The 23,636-nt window shown below is 39.0% G+C and overlaps 1 protein-coding gene across 1 annotated transcript in view; it reads right to left on the reverse strand.

The window, feature by feature from the left end:
- Nucleotides 1–384: 384 nt before the first annotated feature.
- The window catches only part of PDS5B (PDS5 cohesin associated factor B), a 109,770-nt gene continuing 86,518 nt past the window's right edge, over nt 385–23,636 (reverse strand). The window contains exons 25-35 of the mRNA XM_061457535.1: nt 23,189–23,393; nt 18,702–18,816; nt 18,191–18,323; nt 17,265–17,384; nt 15,466–15,528; nt 12,659–12,804; nt 11,345–11,450; nt 5,907–6,349; nt 5,714–5,815; nt 2,629–2,770; nt 385–1,817 (exon numbers count right to left, since the gene is read on the reverse strand). Of these exons, the coding sequence (XP_061313519.1) occupies nt 1,782–1,817; nt 2,629–2,770; nt 5,714–5,815; nt 5,907–6,349; nt 11,345–11,450; nt 12,659–12,804; nt 15,466–15,528; nt 17,265–17,384; nt 18,191–18,323; nt 18,702–18,816; nt 23,189–23,393 (1,611 nt within the window). The 3' untranslated portion in view covers nt 385–1,781. The remainder of the gene's footprint in view (nt 1,818–2,628; nt 2,771–5,713; nt 5,816–5,906; nt 6,350–11,344; nt 11,451–12,658; nt 12,805–15,465; nt 15,529–17,264; nt 17,385–18,190; nt 18,324–18,701; nt 18,817–23,188; nt 23,394–23,636) is intronic.

Raw genomic sequence — 23,636 nt, forward strand, 5'->3', positions numbered from 1 at the left:
TTCATAATACCTTTTTCCATTAGTAAAAAAAAAAGCATAATAAAAAATTATAACTTTCTTTAGTGGTGATCTTATCATTTGGAAATAAGTAAATCCATGTTTTAGTATTGTTTCCTCTAATCTTTATAGGCCACCTTACAACTCTAACTTAATGATGGATTATGTGAAAATGCTCCATTATTGAGATAAAATTTTCTCAAGTTAGAAATTGATTTTTGCACGTATTATCAACTGTAGGGAACCAGAGAGAGAACAGCACCTGAAATTATCATATGTGCTTGGTTAAGCGTAGTATAATAACCTATACATTTTGGTTCAAAGACACAGTTTATACACTGTAAAACCGCATACAGGATACTGCTTTAAGTATTTTGTTTCTCTTTGTGTTTTTTTTTTTTTCAGATTATACCTTGAAAATAAAAAATAAAAATCAAAACCCCAACCTCTCTATGGTAGCAGAAAATAAAAATGGAGCTTCATTCAAATCTTGAATACCCTGACTGCAATAATCAGCAGCTGGTTATTCAACAAAAACTTAGCTCTTCATACCAAAAAAAATTGGCTCAAAATCCCAAAACAAAACAAAACGGTACAATAAACTCTCAATAAAAGATTCTCTCAAGTGGCAACCTACCATATACTACTGCTAGATACGAGTTTCCAAAAAAACATTACATCCCATTTTCAGCACATTTTTCATAAACATGCAACTTCACTATAAAATACAAAACACTTGGCTCTCAAGAACAGCTTTATAAAGACACACTGCATCAATAAAATTTTTCTTTGTGATTAACTTTACATTGTAATAAGAACTGTATTTCCACTAATGTTTATATATCAGATTTCATATTATAATGTAGTAATAATTTGCTCTGTGAACATCATGTTCAGAAGGAAATATCTATACACATTAACATACTAGACTATTAAAAACTCAGTTACAGAATTTTATTGATACAGTAGATTAATAAAAACTGATGGGGAAGATAAAATGGGTAGGGTATTCAGTACATTATTTAATAACACACTTTTAAAATTAAAATATTTTAAATCCTTTCTGAATTTTCAATGCCACTAGAAGTCCAGAAAAGTCTGGCATCAATACTGAGGTGTAAAACAAACAACTTCTTTCACAATTTGCATCTCTTGTATTATTCTACCCAACATTGTTCACTGTAAAAGAAAGTAATTTAGCACCTCTGATGATAAGCAGGTGCTTAAAGGTAAACACTAGGTTAAATCCATGAAGGAAACAAAGACCATTTTTTTTAATTCTTCTCAACAAATAGTGGCAAAAGAAAGTGGCACTATTTGTTCAACTGATTTTGTTTTCACAGTTAAATGTCAACAAGAGTACAAATACGAACACTGACAGATATTGCTTGAGATCAATTTTCAACAAACTGTTCTTTTTTATATCAATAGATCCAATAAACAGTGGGGTACTGTCAGTTTAAAGCCGCAGATAAAAGCTATACAAGCACTTTAGAAGTCAGAAACATTAAAAAAAAACTATTTACAGTTTTCTTTAGTTCATATGTCTACAAAGCCAGCGCACATTACACTTCACAAAAATCCACAGTTAATGATATCAACATGTGTGTGGCTAAAGCTTGTGACCTAGGGACTGCAAATGCAGGGGCAGGAAAAGGAAAATAGATTTTTGTCTTTTGTTCAGCAACCCCATTTGTGCACTAACAGCTTCATTCAGTCTCAAGCTTTATAGTAAAAGCATTCTTCAAAGCTTTCACCTGGAAGGCTGATAACTACGTGCTCACTCATCGCCTTTCCCTTTTTGAAGCTCTGCGACGGACCTGTTTGGAGAAAAAGCATTTTAAATGTTTTTAAAGGAAATTATCTGAAAAATTCAGGAATAAATATATTTTATAATGGAAAAATGCTTAAGTCTCACAATAACGTTTGAGTAACTGTATACAGTGTCATTCATTATTCATCAACAGGGACAAGTCCCAGTCAATTACCCGGACATAACTTTGCTTGATGTTCCTGAGCCTGCATCCTTCAAACATTAAAAAAAAGTATTTGGTTTCATTTTTTAGAGTTTTCCTACACTCAGATGCTCCAATCATCAGAAGTGTCCAAAAGTGTGAAGGCATTCATAGTAGCATTTTTAGTATTGCTACTAACATTACTAATGAAATAAATATAAAAATAAACTTATTTTAAAAGATTTGCATATTCTGGTATGAGGAAGAAATCTGTTTAGGATTCTGCTCCAAGATCCCATGCTTCTCTTCTAGCACTACTTATTTTGTGTCTTTTTTTTTTTTTTTTTAAATAAAGAAACATTATGATGATCTTGCTGAGAAGAATGGGCAGGAATTACCTGGAAAATAATTACTGTAAGGTTGTACACAACTCAGAAGCTATACAGAACAGAAAACAGAAGATGCTTGACAAAACCTGACATTTGCTAAGAAATGCAGCTTCTCTGGGAAGCTACAGTGTGGTGCCACTACACAACAGTGGTGGTTGGCAACCACCTCATTAATTTTAAAGGAGGAACGTTAAGCTCTCAGAACAGGAGAAGTCATTCACTGAACATGAACACACAGAGGACACCACAGACTTTCAAAGAAAATCTCAGGAATTTATTTCTCTTACATTGATTGTGGAAATTTCCTCTTCTTCCGTTACCTCTTCCTGGGGAATGTCGTCACTGACAGGTGAGCTACTCTGAAAAACATCCATCTCTTCACTAGATTCATTCTCTTTACTGGCTGCTTGTTTGGAACGTCCTGCACGGCTACAATCAGAAGAAAAATAACAATCATTTTCATAGCATATGGCTCTGCACATGTATAAACATGTATAAGAGCAAACACTCTACAGAAACAGCAGCTTTATCACTTCATGTTATAAAATAGCTCTTTTATATCCATCTAGTTCATCCACACATGGAATAGAAGAAGTGAAACTAGGAGGCTGGACAACAGCATTTTAAAACTCAGTCTTCCAGGTTAGAGGGTTAGGAGTACAAAGTTGCACAGTTTCTGCCTCCACACAACAGATTTTTCTCTTCAGTGCCAGAATACGGGCCTAAGAAGGTTGACACAACAGTAACCAGTGAGCAGGAGAAGCCAAACAGCCAGAGACAGAATACTTGGTTGGTTTTGCTTTTTCCCCTTCTATTCAATTCCATGAACAGATGTGCTGTACTTCTACAGGAGTTTATACACAAGATTTGGTAACTGCATCAATGTTTTACCGACCTAGAAGAGACTTTATTGCTCTTTATGAAATTAACACTATAATGAGCCTGAATGCAAATCTGCCAAGCCAGCTCATGCTAAGAGCTGGGTATAATCAGAATAGCAATACCTTCATCAGGATAATCAGGAAAAATCAGTCAACAATATCATAAATTGTCTGTTAGTGATGGGAGCTGAACCACAAGCAAAAAGCACTCATTTGCTTAAAATAAGAACTAGTCCCCCTCCCACCTGAAAAAAGAGGCCAACTAGATATATATCCAAAACTACACAGCTGCATCTACATCATAATTTTGGTTGGGTCATTAGCACAGTTCAGAATCAAATCACTGAATAATCCAACTTACTGCAGATGCAGTCTAGCTGCACCCAAACCAGGTAACTTTCTAGATGAAATTAAACCAGAAACTGTTCCAAACTGCGAACAAACACACTTCAGTCCCCAGTGGATGAACACATATCCAGAACAGCTGGCTTCTGACAGCATTAAAGCACACATGTGATGGGAACCACATTAAAATCTATACAAAATAGACTCTCTGAATTGCATATAGTAATTATAGTGTAGTACAGGGGCTTTCAGCGTCAACCAACCAACATGATACCTGCTGAGAAACAATACAAATTAGCCCAACTCAAGCCTTCCAGGACTGGTAGATACAAGAAAATTGAAAATAAAACAGAAGAATTACTCACAAATTCATCTTTTCACAGATTACAAAAATAAGCCAGCTCACATGCACTAACCCATAACCCAGTTGGCTATCAGAAATAGGTTATACGCTATCACCTTAGAGGTGATTTTACCTCACAAGTAAAATCCCAAATTCTTACGACAAACCAAAGGAGCCCAGAAAGATTTAAACATTTGGATTCAATATATATGTATGTATCTCGTGGTACACAGTGCTGCTCAGTCTATCAGCTCCTTTCTCTTAAAACTGCTGTAGATATGCATGTGTAGAAAAGTGAGAAAGGCCTGACTACAGCACACTTTGAAAACTGAGGAATTACTGTGGTTTCACCTTTTTCTTGCAGATGTGGAAAGAGGACAGACAATTTGGGTGGTCTGATCACACAAAATTTTTCTTGGTTTTGTGGGTTTTTTTTTTGTTTGTATTTTTTTTAAATGAAATCTAGAAGAGACCCGCAATTCACAACTTACTTGGGCTCCTCGTGCCAGGAACAACGTACATACATGTGAACAAGAGCTATGCCTATTACTGATTATGTGTAGTCTTGTTTACTTTGCTTAAAATGGGGTAAAGTAATACACTGATTTCACTGAGAAATTAATCAGAAGCTATTTGAGTATTAGCACATCACCCAACAATAACTTGTGGGCATGTCTTGTCTGCATGGCAGTAGCTGTTTCCAACTCTTGTTTCACTGTACAGGTAGCAGCGACTTCTGCAGTAACCAAGACAGTGTTCAGGACCTGTGTTTCTGGTGACAGAGTAAAGGAGCAGGAGAGGTTTAACCTGGGGTAGGGAAACAGAACACTGTTTTGGGATACTGTGCATGTAAAATGCCAAAACATGCAATGTGGTGTGAAACTAGAGTTTGAATTGAGGGTACAAGCTTGTTCAGGCAAGTATCTTTGTTATGGAAGACTCTCCAGGGACAGGCAAATTGGTACATTAAGGTGCCAGAGGAAGATCAGAATGATGCTAACTAAGCCCAGAAGCTAGAAAAACAACAGAGTAGTATCAAATGCCATACTGAAGATGTCATAAATAATGCCCTATGGAATTTATCACTGGGGTCTGGAAAAGTATCTTGCAAATCTGTTCCATGAGCTGCAGTTTGATACCTGTGAGCAGGTAAGTCCTGTCAACTTGTACACCTCTGCTTTACGTACATTGCATATACACGTACAGAAAAGGTAGATACACCTGTAACTTCTGACAGCAGGCACAAGAAGATTAAGCTAGCCAGAGTTTACTTTTATTTTATATCTTAATCTGCCTCAGAATTTTCAAGAGCTACTACCCTTCAAAAACTGTAGCACATTTTAATCTTGTGGAAATGATTCAAGTGGATAATAAGGCCACAAATTAGAAAGTAAACATTAATTTAAGCATCAAAATAAACTTAATTCTCCACAATACTCTTTAACCACAGTAACAATTTGATTCTTCCTCTCTATCCAAAACAAATGAGAGCACTTTTTGCTCCTTGAAGTCCTAATAAAGCCCTGCCTTTAAGGCCTTCATGTGCCTTATTTTCTCCTAGAAGAGCAAAGTCTGGTATACGCTACCTGCGCACATTAAACTTACTCATAGCCTCTTGCTCTGGTGTAACATGTTCTGGGAGAATCAGCTAGGGAAAGCATTTTAGAAATAGCAATGGAAATTTATTTTCTTATCTGTCAATTAAAGAATTCTGAAATATTTTCAGTAAATGATTGTTTGGGAGCACAGAGGCATAGTTCTAATTTTCTCTAAATACAAATTTAGAAAATGTTCCCCACTTACACTTTTTTTGGCTGTGATGGTGGTGTGTTTGATGACCTTCCTCGTCTTTTCTGTGGCGTAGACTGTGCTGATTCAACTGTACTAGTTTCAGATGGTTCTGCTCTGTTTTGAGGAAGACCCAAATTGCAAAGTATCAAATTATAACTAATGTCCAAGGATAAAAAAGATGCAGCTTACAAGAAGACAGACTTACCTCTGCTGTGTTCTTTTCGGTGTCCTATTTTGCCTGCCTTTTGGTTTTTGTTCAATGTTTTCAGTTTGCCTTTCTTCCTCTTCCTCCTCCTCGTCTGCTGCAGCTGCTGATGGCTGTTTTTTTTTGCTCCTTTTTGATGACTTTGCTACTGGTTCTTCCTTAGGTGTTCCCCCATTATTTGCTTTGGGAGGGCGTCCTCTTCTCCCTTTCTTTGGTGGACTATTCTGTTCATCCTCACTTTCTATAACATCTTCTTTTAGCCTTTTTTCCTCTTGCCATTGTGTTTCATCAGATTCTGAAACAACTGCAGGTCTCTTCCTTCCCCGTTGACTGCCTCTAAGTTTCTGCTCTTGACCCAGTTTATTCAGGTCATCTATGCTTAGTTTCTCTTCTGCATCTGTGATAGCTGCTTTCTTCCTTCCTCTAGGCTTCTCCATCTCTGACTGAAAAGGTAAGATTATACCTTTAAATTTAAAAATTAAACTGCCATATTAAACTGTCAGGTATGCAAAAGCTACAGAAACTTCATCCTCCAAGAGAAAGAGTTTTCAAGTTACACAACTTCATAACAATCTAAGATTGTCCACCATATCCATTTCAGAAACCTTTGCAGAAATATAAACACAAATATAAAATGCCAGGCAAAAGAGAAAAACTATTTCAAACACTAAAGTGTGTAAGGTCTTCATTTGTATGCTCACCTGTGTCAATCACAAGTTGCCAGAACATCTGTAAGTGCATTTTTATCAATAGGAAAAGATAAAGATACAGAAGATGGGAATTGTCAATTTGTGGCTTTAGCTCTGTTGCTAGCTGCCAGGGTGCTTATGCCTGGCTCCCATGCTGGCAGTGGCAAGACAACAGGCAACCCAAATTTATAATTGTAGAAGGAAGCACAGGAATTTGTGGTAGCTGCCAAAGCATGGCTGTCAGAGCTGCACTAAGACTCAACATTTGTTCTGTGCAGCAAAAACCCCACCCAACCCTTAAAAGAATCACAGAGTATTTGGGTTGGAAGGGACCTCTAAAGATCATCTCATCCCAAACCCCCTGCCACGTGCAGGGACACCTCCCAGTAGACCAGATTGCTCAAAGCTCCGTCCAACTTAGTCTTGACTATTTCCAGGGAAATTTCCAGCCACAACTTCTCTGGGCAACCTGTTTCAGTATTTCACCTCCTTCACTAACAAATTTCTTCCTAATACCTAATCTAAATCTACCCTCTTTCAGTTCAAAACCATTGCTCTTTGTCCCATTATTACAGGCCCCTGTAAAGTCTTTCTCCACCTTTACTTACAAGACCCCTTCCTTTGTCTGAACAGTGAAGACATCTCCTGTCAGTTCATGACATCAGTGACACAGCTGTTAACCTAGATCAGTGACATCCTTGTTATTCCCTGTTCTATTTGCTTTTGCAGTGATTGTGCACGTGTCATTGCAGCTGCTTTTACCAGGTAAATAGTTGTATCCAAGTTTGTCTTTTCAGGTTTAACAGTGTCCCACCTTGGAACTAACATGTTACACTATGATTTAATCTGGGGAAATATCCAAAACATTGACATCTTTAAAACATGGACTTTCTGCTCCCCAGTTAAAGTTCTGCTTCTCAGTTACTGCTTGCTATAATCTGCTCCCCAGCTCCAAAAAACCCAAATGAGTCCTGAAATCAATAACCTTAAGCAGCTTGATTACATAGTCAAAGTGAAATACAAATGTCCTCAAAAGTACCCAAAATACTGAACTGTATTTGCTTTATTCCTCAGCTTTGTCACAGTTAGCAATTCAACCAAATGCTTGTAAACATGAATTGCATGCCAGCAGCTGTTTAGACTCTCAGGCTTTCCAAGGTTTACAGCTGAAGTGACATATCAATATAGGCAGTGGTTTTTTTTGACATGAGACTGCTGATAGTTCTGTTTTGTTGTAAGCTAGTTTGCTTTTCCCACAAGATATCACAGTATAAGAGGGTCATTTGCACTTCAAGGCAAGCAAGGACATTTTCACTAATCAGTACCTTAAGCCCCAAGCGACTTTGAAAAATGGAACAGACATACTGGGAAAACAGACAAATGTCAGAGACAGTAAAAAATAAAACAGCAGTGACATCATAGAATAGTTAGGGTTAGAAAGAAATTTAAGATCATCTAATTGCAACCCCCTGCCATGGGCAGGGACACCTCACACTAAACCATGTCACCCAAGGCTCTGTCCAACCTGGCCATGAACACCGCCAGGGATAGAGCATTCGCAGCTTCCCTCAGCAACCCATTCCAGTGCCTCACCACACTCACAGTAAAGAATTTCTTCCTTATATCCAAATCTAAACTAAATCTAAATAATAAAGGCCCTCAGAAGACAGTGCTGTCAATTTCCAGGGGTAAACTTTTAGACAGCCATTGCAGTTGATGCAGTTAATTATCAAGAGTAATTATTATATAGACTGTAAGCCATAACAGGGTTTGAAAAATAATCAAATCACCAAATTTCTATTTCAAGCTATATTTATGTAATTGAAATCCTGCATACAACGCAGTTTTTAATGTGTTTCAGTTGACAGTGCACTATTAACTTTAAAAACACTTCAGTTTTCATGCGCTGTCCTGCATTTTAGCCACCAGCTGTTTGCATAACTACATAGAAAATATAAAGATGTGGCAGGAAAGAAAAAAGAATGCAGTTATGATTTCAAAACACTGGCAAAACTGGCTTGGCTTAGGCATGTCACAGGCAAAACAATAATAACTTCAATAGAATGCTCATCGAGAGCTCATAGAATCATAGAATCGTTAGGGTTGTAAAGGACCTTAAGATCATCTAGTTCCAACCCCCCTGCCGCGGGCAGGGACACCTTACGCTAAATCATATCACCCAAGGCCTCATCCAACCTGATCTTGAACACTGCCAGGGATGGAGCATTCACAACCTCCCTGAACAACCCATTCCAGTGCCTCACCACCCTAACAGGAAAGAATTTCCTTCTTATACCCAATCTAAACGTCCCGTTTAAGTTTGAACCTGTTACCCCTTGTCTTATCACTACAGTCTCTAATGAAGAGTCCCTCTCCAGCATCCCTATAGGCCCCCTTCAGATCCTGGAAGGCTGCTATGAGGTCTCCACGCAGCCTTCTCTTCCTCCAGGCTGAACAGCACTAACTTTCTCAGCCTGTCTTCATACAGGAGGTGCTCCAGCCTCCTTATCCTCATGGCCCTCCTCTAGGCTTGCTCAAACAGCTTCATGTCGTTATATTGAGGACACCAGGACTAAGACATACTTACTTCATTCTAGAAAATCCAATTTGTGACTTATTATGACTTTTATATTATGACTACTATAATTATGACATTATATCAAGACTATTATAATAAATCTGACCTTGTTTATATTACTACTTTTTCATGTACATCTAAACTACTATAAAATTTACATACTGCCAGCTGTTATTAAGGAACAAAGAATGGAAATTTACTAGTAGTGTGTGAAATCCATATTTTTTTAACTGCTCCTAGAATTACAACACAATTATAATTTTCTCTGGTGGTTCATTTTTCTCCATTTTGATACATGTGTAAATTCCACCTGAGACAGTATTTAACCTGTATTTGGTATTTAGAATATTTCATAATTTTCTTAACGTATTAAAACACTATATCTGATTGAGAGTACAAGTAGTTTTTATATTCTCACTAGGATAATCCCCGTAATTCAAGGGGAAGTGGTCAGTGATCTGCTACACCACTTTGACACACACGAGTCCATTAGGGCCAGATAGGATCCACCCAAGGGTACTGAGGGAGCTGGCTGTAGTGCTCACTGAGCCACTTCCCATCATTTATCAGCAGTCCTGGCTAACCAGGGAGGACCCAGTGGATTGGAGGTAGCAAATGTTATGCCCATCCACAAGAAGGGCTAGAAGGAGGATCTAGGGAACTGCAGCACTGTCAGCCTGACCTCAGTGCCAGGGACGGTTACGGAGCAGATTATCTTGAGTGCCATCACACAGCATGTATGGGATAATCAGGTGATCAGGCCCAGTCAGCATGGATTTATGAAAGGCAAGTCCTGCTTGGCATATCTCATCTTCTATGACAAGGTGGCCTGCTTGGTGGATGAAGTAAAGACTGTGGATGCTGTCTACCTCAACTTTAGCATAAAGCCTTTGACACCGTTTCTCAGAGCATTCTCCTGGAGAAACTGGCTGCTCATGGCCTGGACAGATGTACACTTTGCTGCGTAAAAAACTGTCTGGATGACTGAGCCCGAAGAGCAGTGAATGGAGTTAAATCCAGTTGGCAGCTGATCAAAGTGGTGTCCCCCAGGGCTCAGTACTGGGGCCAGTTTCACTTAGTATCTTTATCAATGATGTGAACACAGAGATCAAGTGCACCCTCAGTATGTTTGCAGACAACACCAAGTTGGCTGGGAGTGTTGATCTGCTGGAGGACAGGAAGGCTCTGCTGAGGGATCCATACAGGCTGGATTGATGGGCTAAGGCCAATGGTATAAGGTTCAACAAAGCAAAGTGCCGGGTCCTGCATATGAGCCACAAGAATCAACACAACGCTGCACGCTTATAGAAGAGCAGCTGGAAAGCTGCCTGGCAAAATAGGATGTGGGTGTGTCGGCTGACAGCTGCCTGAACATGAGCCAGCTTGTGCCCAGGCAGCCAAGAAGGCCAACAGTATCCTGGCCTGTAACAGCAATAGGCTGGCCAGAAGGATGAGGGAAGCGATTGTCCCCCTGTACTGAGCAACTGGTGAGGCTACACCTCAAATCCTGCGTTCAGTTCTGGGCCCTTCACTACAACAAAGACATTGAGGTGCTGGAGCGCGTCCAAAGAAGGGCAGTGAAACTGGTAAAGGGTCTGGAGCACAGGTCCTACAGAGGAATGGCTGAAGAGAACTGGGGTTGTGTAACCTCAGGGGATACCTTAGCGCTCTCTACAAATACCTGAACGGAGGCTGTAGCACAGTGGGTGGTGGTCTCTTCTCCCAAGTAACAAATGGTAGCAAAAGAGGAAACAGCCTCAAGCTGTGCCAGGAGAGGTTTAAATTGGATATTAAGAAAAAAAATTTCACTGAAAGGGTTGTCAAGCACTGGAACAAGCTGCCCAGGGAAGTGGCTGAGTCAACATCCCTGAAAGTGTTTAAAAGACGTGTAGATGTGGCACTTAAGGACATGGTTTAGAGGTGGACTTGGCAGTTAACAGTTGCACTCAATGATCTTAAAGGTCTTTTCCAACCTCAGTAATTCTATGAAAACCAGACAAACTCAACCTTTTTTCATTGCATTCTCATATCCAATTCAAACATGTTTTCCCATAGTTTACACAATCAACTCATTTTCATTCTTCATGGTGATATCAAATATCACCACATTGGTTTTTATTGTAAGTCCTGGTGACTTAAAATAAAACGTGCAATGCAACCAAACAGCTCACCCTTACAATATCAGAGTCGTCCCTTTTGTCAGTTTTTTTCCCTGGTAAGGGTGAAGTCAGTGTGAATTCTTCATTTTCACTGTGGTCCATTTCAGTACTGTCAAGCCTAGGATGAATAAATATTTATTCTCCTCATTACTATAATACAGCAGGCAATACTTAAAAAAAAATATATATTAAGAACATCACTTCCAGACTTTTTTCTTCTTTAGTATCTCCACTCAAAACACTGATCAGTTTAACTTAGGTGAACTGGGCAGATTATGAAGATGACAGAACATGTCAGACTGCAAGCACAGCATTTTTTAAATGAACTGGATGTAGAACACTACTAGTCTCAGATTCATTTCTGGATATAGAGAATAATCTGGATTCCAATATGTCTTTAGCCAAGAATGTATTTCAACATATGAACATACATGACTTATCTCTCCCAAGTCATTTTGTGGACTTCCCATGGAGTTGACAAGTATTTTTTGTAAAACACTGCATTACATTTTAAATTAGTATTATATGTTAATAGTATACATTAAATTAGCATTATATATTAAAGTTACATAAGTACCATGTGAGAAGCCTTATTTCCAAACACATTTTCCTCAGTCTTGAAATAGAGAAAATATGAATATGCAATCTCTAAATGGTCTGTGAAAAAAACTGATTATAATGTGACTTTCAGTTGAAAAATGAGCATAGGAAGATACAGTAACTGATTAATAACCTTAAAAATTGACACAAAATAAGCTATATTTTTTGAAGATGGGTATCTAGAAGTAGACTTATGGAGCATTACAGTACATTCCCCCCTCCATCACAGGAATCTAAAATCAAAAACTATTAAAATGTTTATTTATAAATTTGTTCCAGATTTTGCAGATGAGGAAGTCATGCAGAATCATCACAATGGCCAACCCAGTCCTCACTGTCTATGATGTGCTGTTAACATTACAGCAGGCCACAAAGTTTCTAGGAACTGCAGATGTATGTATACACACAAACACGTGTGTGTGTACATATACAGGTGTGTGGCTTATATATAGGTATAAAAAAAGAAAATGAACATATAAGTTCTCTTTCCCTCCTACAGGCAACTCTGGATATGATCTGATTCTGTTTGGTTTTTTTTTTAAAGCAAATTTATTTCTTGAGTTAGAAAGCCAAATTCATGGTTTCAGTTATACCAATGTGGTACCATAACTTTACTTCAAAATCAGATAATAGAATTATGTTTCTCACTTAGAAAACATTATAGAAATATTGAAAATCGCCATTACAAATACTTGAAATATCAAAGCTGCTTTGTTGTCTACCAACCTTCCTTTGATCCTTCCTGGAGAGCTTGGATTTGAACTGCTGCTGGCATTGCTTACAGTTTCCATTCGTGAAGATTTGGATTGAGACTGCTTGCCTGCTGACGAAAGAGGCTTATTAACTGCTCCGAGAACATTGGCTGCTTTGGGCTGAAACCAAAAATATATTTCCTTTATTTTGAGCTACACATTTAGATATTGTTAACATGTACTATGCTTAAAATATTCACAGATTTCACTTTCTGCAATCAATATCTTAGTTTTAACACAAAACTATAAACATTTTCATATGAAAGTTATGACACCAGAAGGATGCTGACAAAGCTGTAATCAAATAGCTTGCTGCCACCAAAACCAGTATGCTTTTCCCTACCCTTATAGTCTGCCCTCTTCTCATTGGTAGTACTGGGTGCCCACCTGACCTTGCAGTAAGCCACTTCAGCATTTTTGTGCAGTTTGCTTTCTGCTGCTCTAGGTGCCTGAACCAGCTCACCATTTGGGTCAGATAAGCATCTGTACTGGCAAAACAGAAACAGCAGTAGGACAGCCCTTTCAACAAAGAAACCCTTAAACTGGCTAAATTGTAATGACAAACCATACCGGTTTCAACTAGGAATGAATTTGAATCCAAAAAACCAAATACTGTGGAGAAGATTCTGATACTTCATGCACGGATTATAAACGTTAGGCTTTTAACAGGTGCCAAAATTTCCAGACACTGGTGAGCTTCAGGTTACTCATTTAACTGGACTGTCTTTCAGACACGCCAAAAACCTGCAGCTCATACTAACTTTGAAAGAGTTGAAAGAGTTCAGTTACTCCTGAAGAGCCTACAACTTTATGCCAAACACCTACATACAAAACCACTGAATTGAAGACCATTCCCTTCAATTCTCGTGATCTAGGATGATCCAACTTCTATCACGGTGTTGGATTCAAGCTATGTCTAAAGTTAGTGACAGCTGAAGAAAAACAAATTCAACATGCACATCATAGCAGCTTTGGGTGTTCCTTTTTCATAGACATGCACCGTGGAAGCGATGGTTATGCTTTTATAGCTGGAGGGAATTTTATACATCCAAAGATTCACTCTGCACCGAGTACAAGCAAAACAGCATATCCTTTCCAAAAGTAAACTTTGGAGAACAAAGTCCAGTTTAAGAAAATATATCTATTAGTTTAGAACTTAACCAGTAAGTGAATACAGAAAGAGCTCTAGGGCAGAGAGATGTTCAAATTCAAACTGGACTGGACTTCCTACTAAAAAGGAACTAACAAACAGGTCCTGCACTAACCATTCCCCCCTTACCACAGAACCTACACTCAAGCTGCTGCCCTGCTTATATCCACCCCACTGCAATCCACTCAAGATAGTTTTCCACTCCCAAAACTGAAACTCCCTAGATCAACACTCTTTTCATGTTGCTCTCATCACTGTCAAACAACCGAAAAGTTTTGGTGATCAAATACACCTCTGTGTTTGTTACAAAATTTCAGAACAACAAAAAAAATGAGCTAGAGCACCTGGCACTAGAAATACAAAATAATATAAAACCTGCCTTAGGTTTCAAAAGAATTTCAGTTAGGATATATGAGAGATATGGAGATACTGGAGAGAGTCCCGCAAACAGCCTCTAAGATGTAAGACAGGACCAGAGCATTTGTCTTATGAGGAAAGTCTGAGAGAGCAAGGACTTTAGACTACATGACCTCCAGATACCCCTTCCAAACTCAAACACTCTATGATTTCTTGTGATGGCATAAACATGTTTCTTGCTTAATATTGTCACAGTACACTTAACATATTAAGTTGGGGACAAACTAGCAAGTATGTTTTATGTCAAGAACTGGGTAAGAGAACTTAATATTGACTACTGATCAGAAATTAAGAGACACTTTTCATTTAAAGATTTGTGCATCTTCAGTAAGAAATGAATCTCTAATCCATGGAGTTCAAATACTGAAATGTGCAATACAGAGATCACACATTCCAGTCAATAAATGTTGACTTCCAAATTCCAAGAAAAAAGATGCTCCTGTACATCTGCATTTTTTTCCTGACTTGCATTCCTCCTTTATTAGTAAGTCACTACATCGCAGCTAATACTTCATTAGCAAAGTTAAGCGTAATGAAGATGTTGTAGTTTTACTTCTTTTGCAAGGTAGCAAATGAATGTTCTCCTGTAATCTAGATCAGGACACATTACTGCAAATTTAAAAAAATAATAAAATCATAATTTGTTTTCCTTTACTAGAATTCAATTTTATTCTAAGGAGTACATAGGTTTAGTTTTAGTGAAGAGAGAACACTGCCATTCAATACAATGCATATTTAGAAAGAACAAATTAATATAACCATAGAACAGTCAGATATCTTGTAAGATACTGTAAAATGATATTCAGGTTTGCCGAAGATTAACTTATGTGACTTTTAAAATAATTTTCTATTAAAGTTCTCCATAGCTGTCACTTCATATGCAGCACTGTAGTCTTCTGCAGAAGAAAAGGGTAAACATTTTGCAAACCTATCAGATATTATAGGGTTGGGTTTTTGGACTCTCTCCTTTAGAAGACAACAGGCTTTGCCTACTATTACCACACCTCAGCAGAGACAGCAGCAGTTTTCCCTTCTACCTATCTCTTTCTCTTTACCTGGTTACTAACCTTTGGTATAGATACACTTTGGGTACAAATTATCTATTATCTTACACTTGAAGATTTTAACTACATGTTAGTTTTGTTAAAACAAAACAAAACTCAAACCAAAACCACAAACACAGTACCAAAAGCAAACTCCCTCAACATCCTCACCTTTCCAGGAGTGAAAAAAGACTTCATTTCCGGAGGAAGATAATTTTTGGTGTTACTGAAATTCTGTAAAGGAATGATGGGGAGAAATGGGGAGTGGAATCAGAACAATAATTAGCAAGATACATACATTTTGAAGGTAGTACTGAAAGATATTAACAAATGAAGAAGGAATAGAATCATAGAATAGTTAGGGTTGGAAAGAAACTTAAGATCATTTGATTGCAAACCCCTGCCATGGGCAGGGACACCTCACACTAAACCATGCTACCCAAGGCTCTGTCAAACCCGGCCTTGAACACCACCAGGGATGGAGCATTCACAACTTCCCTGGACAACCCATTCCAGTGCCTCACCACCCTAACAGGAAAGAATTTCCTTCTTACCTCCAATCTAAACTTCCCCTGTTAAAGTTTGAACCTGTTACCCCTTGTCCTATCACTACAGTCTCTAATGAAGAGTCCCTCCCCAGCATACTTATAGGCCCCCTTCAGATACTGGAAGGCTGCTATGAGATCCATGATGGCTGAGGTGAGTAGCTCGAGAGAAGACGCCTTCAACACCAAAGTGGGGGGAAGCTCAGCGTTCAGGAACCTTAACTCAGAGCAGCGAGAGGCAACAAGGGAGCCTCCAGTCCTCGACAGGATTTGCCCAGAATGGTTGTTGATGTGTATAATGATATTCATTGCTATAACACAGACTCTGGTAAAATGCCTCCTCAGCAAGTTTGCTGGTGATACAAAACTGGGAGGAGTGGCTGATACCCCAGAGTGCTGTGCTCTCATTCAGAAGGATCTAGAGGGATGGGCAGAGAGGAACCCTTTGAAATTCATGAAGGTAAGTGTAGGGTCCTGCACCTGCAGAGGAATAACCCCATGCACCTGTACTGCCTGGGGTCTGACTTGCTGGAAAGCAGCTCTGCAGAGAAGGACCTGAGAGTCCTGGTGGACAAGTTGTCCATGAGCCAGCAGTTATGTGCCCTTGGGGCCAAGACCACCAAAGGTATCCTGGGCTGCATTAGGAAAAGCATTGCCAGCAGGTGGATGTACATGTTCCTCCCTCTCTAAGCCCTGGTGAAGCCTCACCTGGAGCACTGTGTCCAGTTATGGGGTCCCAAATACAAGAGACATGAAGCTGCTGAAGTAAGTCCAGCAAGAGGCTACTAAGGGTCTGGAATGTCTATTCATGTGAGAAAAGGCTGAGGGAACTGGGCCTGTTCAGCCTAGATTGCTCTGGGGTGATGTGAGTAATATTGATAAGTATCTGAAGGGAGGGTGTCGAGAGGATGGGGCCAGACTCTTCATGGTGGTGCCAGCAGAGAGATCAGAGGAAATCGACAAAAACTGAAACAGAAGAAGTTCCATGAGGTGTAACTTTACTTTGAGGGTGACTGAGCACTGGAACAGGTTGCCTAGAGAAGTTGTGAAGTCTCCTTCTCCAGAGATACTCAAGAGTCACCTGGACACAATCCTGAGTAATGTGCTCTAGGTAACCCTGCTTGAGCAGGGAGGTTGGACTGGATGACCTCTGGTGGTCCCTTCCAACCTCAGCCATTATGTGATTTTCTTTACATCATTTATGGTTTTGAAATTTTAAACCTGAAGAACATTATTTTGCAGTGGGGGGAAGAAATCAGTATGTGTGCACATATATAAATATTTATGAAAATATATATATACATGCAACTACACTATAATAGGGAGAAGTCAGAAGTTACAAGAACAATTAAAAAAACCCCTCAGTTACAACTAACAAAGATTTAAACAGACCTATCTCAAGAAAAATTAAATGTTAACAGATACCTTGTCAGGCTGAGTAAAGTATCTGGCAGGAAGGACTGGGTCTTTAGGGGATTCCAAACTGTATGTTGTACTCTTTGACATAATGATATTCATAGCTACATCGCAGACTGTGTATAGTTTCTGTAAATAATAAGATTTAAAAAACTGATGAAACAACATTTTAGAAATTTACTGCACATCCTGATAATAGTATAGTTTAAGCACAGAACCACAAGTACTCTCAGTTCAAAAGCAATCATCTTCAACATGTAACAGCAGCCTTCAACTTAAACTGTGTATCTTGGGGTATTAAAATACAGGCGCAAAAGACAAAAGCAACTTGTGGTTTAAGCATGTGGTTTAGGTCCAGCAGCTGAAGAGACCCAACTTTTATGATGCTTCTACACTTAAGAACAGCGTATGCCACAGTTTCAAAGACAAAGCTAAAAAGCAGAAACCCCAAAATCTCACCTCTGTGGGAAAAGCAGAAAAGTGACAAATCTGTACATTTCTGTAGTGCAAAAATCTCAAAAAAGATCAGGTTTTGATACATTCACTACACAATACACACTGGAGACATCTAATGTATGTATTTTTCTTCCGATACTAAGCTTAATCTTGGACTTTTTAAATTAATTTCAAAGCACTTTAGTGCATGATTTAAACAGTAAAAATTATAGTTTGCATATATTTTAGTGTTTAATAATCTCACTGAGACACAAACAGGACTAAACTATTACAACTCCCTTGCAATCATGCAAGACCTACTGAAGCATAGGAAAATAACTGTAATCTAAACTACAATAAACATTACAGTATGTAAGTATTATTTCCCACATACAGTTCTACGAAAGACATTTTCAGGGTTGGTGCAAAACCAAAAAGCAATTCATTTCCAGAAGCAGGCCAGAATTAAATGCAATTCCCAATTAAAAAGCATTACATACTTCATTCATTTTTGGATCATCTGGTCCTTGAGCATCCTTAGTCTGTTTGATATTTTCTACCATTTTTCGGATAAACGCGTGACTGTTGTTTTCATTTTTAGCCATCAATATTTCCAGGATGAACCACAGGCACCTAAAGGAGAAATGCAGTACTCCTCATGAATAAAAATGTAAAAGAAATTCTTTTAAACAGCACAGTTGAGAAAGTGGTGTCCTCCAGGTATTATCGGTATTATTAATTTGAACCAGTCTAACTCTGGGAAACCAATATTTTCAAAAATAAATAAAGAATAAATGAAAGGAGGATGAGCAGAAGGTGAAGGCTCATCTGTAAGATAGCACAAAGCACTAAAAATGCACATAGACTATTTCTCACAGTATTTTACAGAAATAACTAACATAGTTATGTGTATTGCACAGCATCAGGGTAACACAATGAACCAACATTTCACTTAGCATGAAATCATGGTGGTTTTAACACTAGAAATAGCATTATTAAAAGTAGTCTTACTCTTTAATGTCCTTGAGTTGTTCAATGTCCTGGACTTTGACATAATCTGGGTCATGAGCAAGGAGATGTATAGTATAAGGAACAACATATTCTGGTAGAAGTGACAAAAGTTTCTCTGAAAAGCAGAAGAAATATGCATCAAAAGACTACATACTGAGAAATATGCTTTTCTACTAGAGAGAAAAGAGCACAATTTAAGGTCAGATATAGGCACATGTGGGCCTATCACTTCATTAAGATGTTGTATCTCATGGTTGATGTGCAGATGTTTCATGCATACAAAAATTAATATTTTAAGTATGTCTCACTCAGGGCTGCATATCTTCTAGCTACTCTGAGAATACAGCTGCAGTCACCCCTTTCTCCCAATATTTTCCTCAGTTCAAAGTCTGTATTCTGAAAGACTTTGAAAAACAGAAATGAGGATAGATCACAAAATCCATGTTAATTGCAACACATGAGATCAGCACAACTGCAAGATAAGCTCTATTCTTCCTTTGGATATTGCAGTGCACAGCCTTGCTGTCAACAGAAAGAAATTCCCTTTGCAGGGGCTTTGCAGTTTTCTCCAAACCCCCAGCCTACCATTATCTGTTTAAAGAAGGTAGGTGACATGAAAGCTGTAACAAAGTAGTATTGGACTGAGTTTTAAAAGCCCAGTCCCACTTGAACAGACCAGCACAACTGAACCATGGTATTCAAAGGATTCAAAATTTCTTCTGAAGCTTGTAAATAGTCCTAAGCAAGGACTGCAGAAGAATGTCCTCCCTACATCATGACAGCCTGAAGACCTATTTTCCTTGAGCATTCAAAAAGTAAAGATTGTTGCCAAAGCCCCTCTCAGAGTTACAAACACATAATATACATTCCCTAAGGTAACCAACATATTCCTGAGCTAATCTATGTAACTAACATAATCCTGAGCTATGCAGACTGAACTTCAGCATCTCAGAGTCTGATTATAAAAATCAGAATAAAAACGGATATATCCTAGAGGGCAAGGACAACAAAAAGCATTTTGCAAAATAACATACACACTACTTTCTTTAGCCTAATGACCAAGAGAAACTGGAGGATGCTCAGCACACCTAAGTTATTAAACCTGTACCCTCTGTGACAGGCAGGATGACAGGCAGAGAAGGCATGCTAGTATATTACTATGATACAAGCACTTGATCTTGAGTGCTTGTGGCAAATGTAAATTCATAGTATTAACTTGCCTAGGGATATACACTTGAATGTACATGTAAAGGAAGGAGAGAAATTCCTGGCTCTGCTTTTCAAAAATCACATTTCTAAGTTAGTGATTGGTCATCAAAGACATAATCAAGTCTGAGAAATTTTATTTCAGTAAGCTTTTAACTATCCATATTAGGTTATGAATAAGAAGTCCAAACATCTGTAAACCACTGTAAATAGTATTTGAAACTAGTTTATAACACGTAAGAACGCTGACATTTTTATCTCCAATATATATATATTTGTATAAGATGTGCTTGATAAATACTGTGCACATCAGATAAAATACATCATTACCATAGATTTCAGAAGACTGATTAAATAATTGCCATGCGTAAGTAAAATCTTAATCTATCTCATTCTTAAAAGTTTGCATAGATAGGGATAATGCAGAGTGTACATCAAATATTTGGATTCATTCATTACAGCAAGGAAAGCGTGAAATAATAAAGGCCCTCAGAAGACAGTGCTGTCAATTTCCAGGGGTAAACTTTTAGACAGCCATTGCAGTTGATGCAGTTAATTATCAAGAGTAATTATTATATAGGCTGTAAGCCATAACAGGGTTTGAAAAATAATCAAATCACCAAATTTCTATTTCAAGCTATATTTATGTAATTGAAATCCTGCATACAACGCAGTTTTTAATGTGTTTCAGTTGACAGTGCACTATTAACTTTAAAAACACTTCAGTTTTCATGCGCTGTCCTGCATTTTAGCCACCAGCTGTTTGCATAACTACATAGAAAATATAAAGATGTGGCAGGAAAGAAAAAAGAATGTAGTTATGATTTCAGAACACTGGCAAAACTGGCTTGGCTTAGGCATGTCACAGGCAAAACAATAATAACTTCAATAGAATGCTCATCGAGAGCTCATAGAATCATAGAATCATTAGGGTTGGAAAGGACCTTAAGATCATCTAGTTCCAACCCCCCTGCCGTGGGCAGGGACACCTTACGCTAAATCGTATCACCCAAGTCCTAGTCCAACCTGATCTTGAACACTGCCAGGGATGCAGCATTCACAACCTCCCTGAACAACCTATTCCAGTGCCTCACCACCCTAACAGGAAAGAATTTCCTTCTTATATCCAATCTAAACTTCCCCTGTTTAAGTTTTAACCCATTACTCCTTGTCCTGTCACTACAGTCCCTAATGAAGAGTCCCTCTCCAGCATCCCTGTAGGCCCCCTTCCGATACTGGAAGGCTGCTATGAGGTCTACACGCAGCCTTCTCTTCTCCAGGCTGAACAGCCCCAACTTTCTCAGCCTGTCTTCATACAGGAGGTGCTCCAGTCCCCTGATCACCCTTATGGCCCTTCTCTGGACTTGTTCCAACAGTTCCATGTGCTTTTTATGTTGAGGACACCAGAACTGCACACAATACTCCAGGTGAGGTCTCACAAGAGCAGAGTAGAGGGGCAGGATCACCTCCTTCAACCTGCTGGTCACGCTCCTTTTGATGCAGCCCAGGATACACTTGGATTTCTGGGCTGCAAGCGCACATTGCCTGCTCATGTTCAGTTTCTCATCAACCAACACCCCCAAGTCCTTCTCCACAGGGCTGCTCTGAATCTCTTTTCTGCCCAACCTGTAGCTGTGCCTGGGATTGCTCCGACCCAGGTGTAGGACCTTGCACTTGTCATAGTTAAACTTCATGAGGTTGGCATCAGCCCACCTCACAAGCTTGTCAAGGTCCCTCTAGATGGCATTCCTTCCCTCCAGCGTGACACCAAGCTGTGTGGTTTGGTTGATATCGGCAAACTTGCTGAGGGTGCACTAAATCCCACTGTCCATGTCAGCAACAAAGATGTTGAACAAGACCAGTCCCAACACCAGTCCCTGAGGGACACCACTCATTACTGGTCTCCAGCTGGACATTGAGCCATTGACCACATCTCTTTGTTTGCAGCCATCCAGCCAGTTCTTCATCCACCGAGTGGTCCGTCCATCAAATTGATGTCTCTCCAATTTAGAGACAAGGATGTCGTGTGGGACAGTGTCGAATGCTTTGCACAAGTCCAGGTAGATGATGTCAACTGTCCATCAGTTCCTGTCCATCAGTTCTGTAGCCCCATCCTAGAAGGCCACCAAATTGGTCAGGCAGGATTTCCCCTTAGTGAAGCCATGCTGGCTGTCACCAAGCCCCTTGTTGATTTTCATGTGCCTCAGCATGCCTTCCAGGAGAATCTGCTCCAAGATTTTGCCAGGCACAGAGGGGACACTGACTGGTCTGTAATTCCCTGGGTCATCCATTTTCCCCTTCTTGAAAATGGGGTTTATATTTCCCTTTTTCCAGTCATCAGGAACTTCACCTGACTGCCACGATTTCTCAAATATGATGGCCAGCGGCTTAGCAACTTCATTTGCCAGCTCCTTCAGGACCCGCGGATGGATCTCATCAGGACCCGTGGACTTGTGCACATTCAGATTTTTAAGATGGCCTCGAACCAGTTCCTCTCCTACAGTGGGCCCCAGGTCTTCATTCTCACAGTCCCTGCATCTGCCTTCCAAGACCTAGGTGGTTTGGTCAGAGCCTTTGCCAGTGAAGACAGAGGCAAAGAAGTCATTCAGAACCTCAGCCTTCTCCAAATCCTGTGTAGCCAGTTCTCCTGAGAGCTTCCTGAGGGGGCCTACATTCTCCCTAGTCTGTTTTTTATTTACTATGTACCTGTAGAATCCCTTCCTGTTATCTTTAATACCTCTAGCTAAGTTTAATTAGTCCATAACAACTTAGGCACTCCCACGATCAAACTGCTGGTACTGGGAAGAAAGTACTACATAAACTGATCCTGAAGTGCCTACAAATATAGCCTTTGCCAGCATAAGATAAGAAGCTACTAATATAGCAGTGCAAAGACAGTCAACTTAGTACAGCATTTATGTCATTAAGGTTGCATATTATTAATTACTGAGATAAAACTAATCATTGTCACTTCACTTACAACATAATTAACCATTAAGTTCAAACAGCACACATAACTGCCTTAAGAAACTACTTCACTTCCAGTATAGTCAGGAATGAGCATTTCCACAGCTGTTAACAAAATTGAAAGATCACAGGAATGCCTGCTTAAAAAATCAAAACAAAATCTGAACATTATTTGCAGTTTTCATTAGATACTTCTCAGAGAAATTTATAGCCATTTTATCTATAAAAACAGAAAACCATCATACTTTCAGTCTACTCACATTTACAATTGAACTATAGCACTTGTACCAAAAAAGAGACTTCTATTCTCTTACCACTAACTGCTGCATGTTGCTTCAGGTACTCCCTTCTGACATTTATGTTCTTCACAAGGCACTGCCTAGCATGAGCTCTTCTCTCTTTCACAGGATCTTTTGCACACAGTGCACAAATGGCCATATATTCTAGTGGCAGCCGTAGTCTAGAAAGGCCTTTATGAAGTTTCTGAGCAAATATTTGTCTCACTTGGTAACATTCATCCTATTAAAAAAAACAAATAAAAAAATAAAAAGCAAAACCAAAAAAGGTAACAGTAAACTTTTCTAAAAGTAATATAGACTGGGAAAAAAACATGGAAGCCTGAGTAATTGTGCCAAAATCAATTTCAGACCTTGCAGCCACAGAAACATAGGAATCATAAGAATGTTTTTTAATGCCAATTCAGAGCAATTAAACTGAATTAATCAGTTCAAGTTCCCCTGAGCATCAGGAGAAGTGTTAAGG

Source organism: Pezoporus flaviventris, unplaced genomic scaffold (genome assembly GCF_033815535.1).
Source record: "Pezoporus flaviventris isolate CSIRO_AGI_PZ_B2104156 unplaced genomic scaffold, CSIRO_AGI_Pfla_v1 ptg000025l, whole genome shotgun sequence".
Classification (NCBI taxonomy): Eukaryota; Metazoa; Chordata; class Aves; order Psittaciformes; family Psittacidae; genus Pezoporus; species Pezoporus flaviventris.